This window comes from Mauremys mutica, chromosome 16 (assembly GCF_020497125.1).
Source record: "Mauremys mutica isolate MM-2020 ecotype Southern chromosome 16, ASM2049712v1, whole genome shotgun sequence".
NCBI classification, from domain to species: Eukaryota; Metazoa; Chordata; order Testudines; family Geoemydidae; genus Mauremys; species Mauremys mutica.
This window is the reverse complement of record NC_059087.1, coordinates 2,328,539-2,337,372: the sequence shown is the minus strand read 5'-3', so window position 1 is coordinate 2,337,372 and position 8,834 is coordinate 2,328,539. Positions and strand designations below refer to the sequence as shown.

General features: G+C 46.2%; 1 protein-coding gene across 2 annotated transcripts; it reads left to right on the top strand.

Annotated features, from left to right (window-relative positions):
* The first annotated feature begins 304 nt into the window (after positions 1 to 304).
* Positions 305 to 6,172, top strand: LOC123350792. Of its 2 annotated transcripts, XM_044989524.1 has the most exons (3): positions 305 to 320; positions 2,183 to 2,225; positions 4,496 to 6,172. In XM_044989524.1, the coding sequence occupies exon 3, from the start codon at positions 4,678 to 4,680 to the stop codon at positions 6,157 to 6,159; it is 1,482 nt and encodes a 493-aa protein (XP_044845459.1). In that variant the 5' UTR covers positions 305 to 320; positions 2,183 to 2,225; positions 4,496 to 4,677; the 3' UTR covers positions 6,160 to 6,172. The 2 variants fall into 2 exon arrangements, with proteins under 2 accessions (XP_044845459.1, XP_044845460.1); XM_044989525.1 differs by lacking the exon at positions 305 to 320 and having other exon boundaries at positions 2,185 to 2,243.
* The last annotated feature ends 2,662 nt before the right edge of the window (positions 6,173 to 8,834 follow it).

The window sequence follows — 8,834 nt, the reverse complement described above, 5'->3', positions numbered from 1 at the left end:
AATGCTCAGGTTATTGATTAAGCACAGACTAGGCTATAGCTCACGTAGTCCCTTCACCAATTATGATATATTGCACAAAGGGAGATGGCTATGGGTGAACCAATCAATATGTTACAAGTAACTGTGATCTCATGCTCTTTGTTCTAATTACTAATAAAAACCCAGCTCAAGAGAGCTCGGGACGCCTGCTTAACAAACCTCTTGACTCCGCGTCTCCTTGATCCCAACATCTGGTGACCCCGACGTGATTCACTGGATCCCGAGGACCCCTGCTCATCCGACTGGAATAGTCTAGGTGCACCCGCTGGAAACAGCCACTCGTGAGTATGGGGGGTGATTTATCAGTGCCACAAAAGGCTCATGCTAAGGAATTATTTAAGCTCATTGAGGGGAGCGGTTGCCCAGCGGTTACGCTGCGGCATGTAGAGGATTTTGTTAAGGAAATAGAATGTCAATGCCCCTGGTATCCCGAAGAGGGGTCCCTGCAGCAAGCAGATTGGCAAAAGATAGGAACACAGCTCTTTGAGAAACCTAGAGCAGCAGTACAGCACCTGCTCATGTGGCAGCGCTGTACTGAGGCAGTGGGAAAACTGGGGCCACAGGCGTCTCTCACTGCCGCCCCGCTTCTCGCGCTGACAACACCGCCTCCGTACCCGCGGGTGCTACCACCAGCGCCTGCGGTGTCGGATACGGGGCAGCGGCCCTCGGATCCCTCCGTTAATAAAGGAACTGATCAGCCTTGTTTCCGGGGGAATCGTGGGGGCTGCGTCCGGGCGGCGGTTGCGTTGGTGCGTGAGACGGGGGAATTGAGTTTGGAGGAAGAACATCAGTGGGAGGGAGAGTTGCCCATGCTAATGCCTATAGCGGCAGGAGTCGATGCACAGGGCAATGCCGTCAGAGAGTGGACGGCGCTACCGTATACAGTACTGAGGGAAGTGAGAAAAGCTATCACAGAGACAGGCATCAGGTCTAATTTCGTGGCAGGCATCTTAGAAGGAATTGGAAATGGCTACATTATGGCTCCACAAGATTGGAAAGACTTATTTCGTATGGTGCTGACCCCCGCCCAGTATATGGTGTGGGACAGTGAGTTTAGGTTAGCTGCTGTGGGATACTCAACCCCAGCTGCCACGCCTGACCAGATTTATGGAGCAGGCCAATTTAGCACTATAGAGGGACAGTTGGAGTTAGACCCAGATACATATATTCGTACTAAACTTAGTGTTATGAGAGCTTTCAGAAGGGTTCCCGTAAGTGGGAAACCGACTAGGTCTTTCACAGCCACCCGGCAGCAGCCTACAGAGCCGTATCCGCAGTTCATAGATAGGCTCAAGGAAGCAGTACAGCGGCAGGTTGATAACGAGGAGGCACAGACAGAGCTTTTACGGCGACTGGCCTATGAGCAAGCTAATGCTGATTGCAAGAAGGTACTGCACTCTATAATACATCGCCCCTCGTACACTTTAGCGGACATGATTCAGGCTTGCGCAGATGTCGGTAGTCAAACCCATGCTATGGCTCTTTTGGCGGGGGCTATAAGACAAGGTAATAAACCCACGGGAAATTGTTTTAATTGCAAAAAACCGGGTCACTTTAAAAGCCAGTGTAGGGCACCCGGAGGGGGAGCACATAAAGGAAGACCCCAGGAAGGGGGTAGGCCCTCCAAAAAATGTCCTAAATGCAACAAGGGGTATCATTGGGCAAATCAATGTCGATCAGGACTGGGGCAGGGAAACCAATAACCGGGCCCTCCCCGGGCCCTGGAAAAACAATGGGGGCGGAAGAATTGACTACAGCGCAACCGGCAACGACCGGCAGTGCTGGAATAGATTTGTATAATCAAGAAGAAAAATCCTCATTCTTACCGGGGGAAGTTCTTTTAATGCCTACTCAATTAAAAGGGCCCCTTCCTGAAGGGACGGTGGGCATTATACTCCCTCGGTCATCAGCAAGCAAACAAGGAATTATGGTAGTTCCAGGAGTGATTGATGCTGATTATCAGGGAAAAATATATGTTCAGTATTGGAGTCACCTGCCTTTTACTTTAAGACGAGGGGACTCCTGGGCACAAATGATACTGTTGCCATATGAGCTCCCTGGAGAAAAATCACAGGTAACACGTACAGGAGGCTTTGGATCAACCCGTACTGAAGGCGACAGCGACTCTTCCTTTCACCCACAGGTGGCGGCGTTGGTACACCGAATATCCCTGCACAAACCTCAACGTAAGTATAACCTCCAAGGTAAGTGGCTGACCGGTTTGTTGGACACAGGGGCGGATGTTTCTGTCATAGCTGAAAAGGATTGGGAACCTAAATGGCCCTCTGAGATAGCCCCTGCGGTATTTGGGGTAGGAGGAAGCCAAGCATCTAAAAAGAGCTCTCAATGGTTACCGGTAAAATCCCAGGAACAAGGTCCCATAATAGCATATATTCAACCCTGCATATTGCCTTTACAGTTTAACATTTGGGGAAGAGATTTGTTAGAACAGATAGGGGCAAAACTGGTTTTGGAAGATGAGTAAGCCTCAGGCTCTTCCGTTACAGTGGAAAACTGATAAACCAGTCTGGGTAGAACAATGGCCATTACCTAAAGACAAATTAGAAGCTTTGCAGCAATTAGTTGAGCAACAATTAAAAGATGGACACATTGAGCATACTACAAGCCCGTACAATACTCCTGTTTTTGTAATTAAGAAAAAATCAGGAAAATGGAGGCTCCTTCACGATTTGAGGGAAATTAATAAAATATTAGAACCTATGGGCCCCCTGCAGTGTGGCCTCCAATCCAAATTTAATCCCTTATGACTACCAGGTGGCAATCATTGATTTAAAGGATTGTTTCTTTACAATACCGTTACAGGAAAAGGATAGAAAGTATTTTGCATTCACAGTGCCAGTCCTGAACAACGCCCAACCCACAACACGTTATCATTGGAAAGTGTTACCCCAGGGCATGTTAAATAGCCCTACCATGTGTCAGTATTTTGTAAACACTGCTCTTCAACCTTTCAGAAATAAGTTCAAAAAGCTACTTGTATACCATTATATGGATGATATCTTAATAGCCGGTAGGCCCCTACCCACCACATGGAAAAGTGAGTTAACGGATATCTTAAGTCAATCGGGTCTGGTAGTAGCCCCGGAAAAAATACAGGAAGCCGAACCTTTTCAATATTTAGGTCATAAAATGCTTGCAGCATACTCCATGCCCATACTTCCAAAACTTACCTTGCCAAACAAATTAACATATGTAGTACTACAGCAAATTCTGGGATCCATAAATTGGATAAGACCGTATTACAAGATTCCCACTTCTATGCTAACTCCACTGTTTAATGCCCTAAAATTAGGAAAGCAACCGGGAGACATAATATCACTAACAAACGAACAACGGGAGGTAGTGCATAAGGTCAACGAAGCCATGGCAGAAAGGTGGGTAGATAGAGCAGTACCTGACGTGCCCCCGTCCTTAATCATTCTTGGGGACACTAAGCAATTCATGGGGGCATTACTTCAACATACAAGTGAGAGAGAATTTATCCTGGAGTGGATGTATTTACCACACACACACAAAAACACACTCGTCCCATTGTCTGGAATGTTTGCTCAATTAATCACTAAAGGACGCAATCGAGCACTAAACTTGTTTGCCATGGATTTAGTAAACATTATTATCCCCATCCCCATCGCCACCTGGGAAGTTGCATGTATGCACTCGGAGGAGGTGCAAATAGCCCTAGCCAATTATGTTGGGTCCGTAACTTACCATACTCCCAAGGATCCTCGTCTCCAAGTTGCTCAGCATATTCCACTGAAAGTATTCTACTTGGTATCTCCCGTTCCCATAACAGAAGCTCTTACCATTTTCACCGATGGTGGCCCCTCCAGAGGGCGCAACGCTCTCCTCAGCGTGCGGAGCTAGCTGCGTTAATTCTTGCCTTTAACACATTTTCTGATCAACCAGTTAATCAGTATGCTGCCAATGTTGTTAGTAATATTGCTTCTAGTTGTGTTACTGCATCTTCCTCGGGGGCTAGGTGCAAACCAATTGTGGCAAATGGACGATTCCCACCATTAGCTCCCTGGTCCTATTTGCATGTAGTCATAGACACTTATTCTGGCTATATATGGGCAACGCCACAAAAAGGGGAAAAAGCCAAACACGTCTGTAATCACCTCATTCGTTCCTTTGCAGTGATGGGAAAGCCATCAGCTTTAAAAACTGACAACGGCCCAGCCTATTGCTCTTCCGCGATGGCAGCGTTCTGCACGCGATGGGGAATCACGCATACCTTTGGCATCCCATACAATTCCCAAGGACAAGCCATTGTAGAACGAGCTAATCGCACATTGAAAACTGCCCTCCTGCGGCAAAAACAAAAAGGGGGAATTGTCCCCGGCAGCCTGACAGAAAAGGAAGAATGGCTGGCTCAAGTACTGTTTACACTCAATCATTTAAATCTATTACCTTTCAATTCTCAATTTTTCACCAGGGCACAACGGCATTATCAGACGACCGAAGTTCTTCCTGCTCCAAAGGTAACCTATCGTCAGCTACCTGGCCCGGAGTGGAGCGGACCTGTGCCACTAATCACCTGGGGGCGCGGTTACGCAGCTGTATCAACACCAAGCGGCCCGCTCTGGGTACCTGCACGATACGTTCGACCATACAAGGATGGCGTGGCATCAGGGACTGAGCAACCCCATCCCTGACTTCAACATACACTTATATGATGAACAAGGAAAAGTGACAACAGGCCGACAACGAGGGGGCCAACGAAATGCACCTGTCACATGGGGCCAAGTAAAGAACCTAGCTAATCAGGCTGAACAACTGTTGGAAAAAACAGGACAAGAGAAAACGGCAGAGAACTATATGATGGCATTAATAGCCTCCTTAAATGCCAATTCTGTACTTTTGTTAACAATAATTATTTTCAGTTTAACTACTGTCCCTACGGAAGGGGGACCGATAGTGACTGGGGGGGTTCATCTTAATATATGGGAGGTATTTGCAAAGACTTTAAACCAAAGTACCTTCTGCTTAACGGAGCAGAGGGCGGTGGGGGAGGTGCTAGGATCTTGCCTAATACCAGTATGCCATAATCCCAAAGACATCAACAATGATACATGGTTTTATAATTCTCTAGAACAAAATTCTACCCTTAGGGAATTAGGGTACCCCGGGTACCATAATTGGGGAGATCGACTAACGCACAAACCGCGTTTTGCCGTTACCCTGTTAACACCGCATGTTGCTAGTTTTAATGTTAGTTGTGCTAGAATGGTTAATTGTACCAAAAAGACTTGTATTCAATTCCCAAAAGGGAACTTCAATTGCTCAAGTATGGTTAATATATCATATATGTATGAGTACCTACAATTGCCAAGGGGCTGGTTCTGGTCCTGCCCCGGATATACCTTTAACTACATTCCAGCCAACATCAGTCATGAAACTCCATGCTGTCTTAGTAGGCTGTCTTTGGTTTTGCCTCAAAAGGAAACTAAGGGTACACCACTTACTAAAACAAAACGGAGTGTATTCCTTGATGAAAGCTGTGATAGTCACGCGGCCCTAATTAGTAAGGCCGAATACGTTGCGCTGGCCGTATCCCTGGTTGGGGTGCCCGGTCTGGCGGCACGAAACAGTAAAAACATTAACGCCTTAGCCTGCTCGGCAGTAAAAGCCTTAAATACAACTTCTAAAGCTCTAGCCTTGTTAAATGAGGAACAGGGCGAATTAAGACATGGACTTTTGCAAAACAGAGCGGCCATAGATTATCTTTTAATGCAACATCATTATGGGTGTGAAAAATTGGATGGTATGTGTTGCTTTAACCTAAGCAATAATGAAAAAGCAGTGCACAACCAAATTGTAAAGCTACATAATTTAACAAAAGAAGTTACTATGGATGTTGGTTTTTCAGGATTCTGGGACTGGCTTACTGGATGGCTGCCAGACCTATCCTGGCTAAAGCAAATGTTTGCATATGTTATTGTTATAGTTGCAGGATTAATACTTTGTTGCTGCATATTACAGTGTATTCCTTCACTTATTAGCCTATTTGTCCAAGGCTGCCCTTGGCAACGACTTAATACAAAACAGAGCATTCATTATGCCTGCAAATTGCTTAAAAACAAAAAGGGGGAGATGTAGTGAAAACATGCTGTGCTGGCAAACCACACACGTGTTTATTACATTTACTCCTGGCTTAAGGTAAAGCAATGCTCAGGTTATTGATTAAGCACAGACTAGGCTATAGCTCACGTAGTCCCTTCACCAATTATGATATATTGCACAAAGGGAGATGGCTATGGGTGAACCAATCAATATGTTACAAGTAACTGTGATCTCATGCTCTTTGTTCTAATTACTAATAAAAACCCAGCTCAAGAGAGCTCGGGACGCCTGCTTAACAAACCTCTTGACTCCGCGTCTCCTTGATCCCAACACGTTTTGGAATCCTTTTTTATATCACACTAACATAAAGTGGGCAAGGGTGGTGTCTTTTTATAGTGTCTCATTGTAGAGAGCTTGCTGCTTTGAGATACTAAGTGATTCCAGGATGGGCTGAATCTGGGTTTTAACGGAGAACTGCAGCCCTCTTGCTCAACCCTGCAGTCAGAAAGTTCGGCACCACCTCTTAATACTGTTCTCCACTGCCTGGGATGTCCTCAACACCTTTCTCTGCCTGACCTCTTCTATTCCCTCCCATGCACTGTTCCTCGGCTGCGCCCTGTGTGACTCAGCTAAGGGTCACGCCAGTTACAATTTGAATTCCCTGCCTGTTTGTGTTTGTTCTTAATTTTGTTTAATAAATTCCCTTGTGCATGCGCTCACACACACAGTTCCCTTGTGACTGTGTTCAGGCCCCTTGGCAGTCAATGATATTTTTTTGAAAGCCCTGTAAAACCATCTCCTGATTATGTAAATGTCCTCTATTGCCTGCGATTCCCATCTAGATTGGCACAAATGGGATTTGGAGCAATTAAAACTACTTTTAGCTCAGTTTCAATGAATAGCGTGTTAACATTCCTACCAGAGACTCAGTTACAGTTTAATTGATCTCATTTGATTATCTCATCTGGAGGAAAAAATGATCCAATGTAAATTCACCCCTTTGCATTTGTCTGACCTATTGGTAGCAGAGCAGATGGCCTCTGCAGGAGAGTCCCACAATCAAGGCATGCTTCACTTTTATTATAGCCTGCTTGAAAGACTATTTATTTGGATGTATAGAGAGTAAAAAGCATACCTCTCCACAGGGGCTAGACACCCTCAGTGTAACTTAAAAATCCCTCTGCATAGCCCACATAAATGTGTTAGTCTCTAAGGTCCCACAAGGACTCCTCATTGTTTTTCCTCTGAAGTAAGTTTCATTGTATTTCTCAGGCATTTAAAAATCCTTTCTAAACCCTTCTTTTAAGGTTTGTACTAGAGATCGAGGGACCAGCTTGGCTAGAGTAAAAGTCAGCTCAAAGCTTAATTGAAAACACAACCAGACCAAGCCCAGCATTTCCAACACGTACAGATTTGCCCATGTTTCTGCTCCTAATGGAGCAGAGATCCCAAAATCCCACAGCAAAGGCTGCCTTCTTCTGACCCAGAGAAGGGGACATTCAACCAGAAAGCATGTTCTTGTCAGAGTTCCAGGCCAAAGTTACTGCTAGAAGCTTCCTATCTGATCTCATAAATGTGTATTCAGAAAAACTGCTGTAGGAATAACACCCCCTCAGCTAGCCACTACAATGGATCATCAAAATCCCTCACCTAAGTTACCTCTTGACTAGAAAGTAGCTGAGGTTATTGAAGGCAGGGAGACGGCTTAGTGACTTAACCAGCCTCCTTCCTGCCCTTCAGAGCAAAGATTTTCAAAGTGCTCTTGCAGAAGCCAGTTCATGGTCTCTTTCCTGCTGTGTGATTGAGACAGGTGTGTCCTGAAACCATCTCCAGCTGGGTTTTAGCTCAGCCAGAAACACTACTGTACCCAGGATCAGGGTCTAGGAGTGCCTTCTCCCCCCACCGTAGCCAACAATATGTGGGCAAACAGGCAGCTCTCTGCTGGCCTCTTGGACCCCAGGATCTTTTGTGCAGGGCTCAGCATACAGGCCATAGGTTGGAATAACAAGGCAGGCAAGGAACAGCCAGCCTCAGGGCCAATGCTCCTGAAAGCCAATTGATGGACGCGCCCCTCAGAACCCAGTGAAGGGAGCAGCTGAGCATAGGCCGGGGGAGGGGGGGGGGGAGGGGTGATGATTTCTTTAGTTCAGGGCTTAGAGGCCTGGCCAAGCAAACTCAAGCTCCCTCAGCTCAGGGCAGAAACTAGGAGCTCAGCCAAGCGGTGTGATTGCAGAGAGTGTGTGTGGGGAGGGGGAGAACCATCCCTCTTAGCCTGGAGCGGGGGCTCTTAATGCAAAGCAGCTGGCCCAGCCCTGCTCCCTGGACTGGGGGCAGGCAGCTGTAGCCTCTCCTTGCCTTTGAGAGAGTTTTAACCCTTTCCCTGCCCGTTCTTGGGGTTTGGGGTGGCAGCGTATTTGGACACTGGGTTTCTTGGCAGGACTCTCTGAAAGACAGTTAGTAGCCAAGCTGCTCCTGGTCCCTTGTACCTTGTTAGGGAACCCATTAAGGAGCTATGTTCGGCCCAGTATTATTTGCATGGTAGATGAATAATCTGTGTCCTCTCCTGTCATCCTGAGAACACCATTTCTATGCAGATGATTCTCTAATCTATGAGAGGAAAACCAACTGCTGATGAAATTCAATCTCACCTCCAGTCTGATTGTGATAATTTGCAATGAGCTAAGGCAAAGTGAATTATTATTAAATGCAAA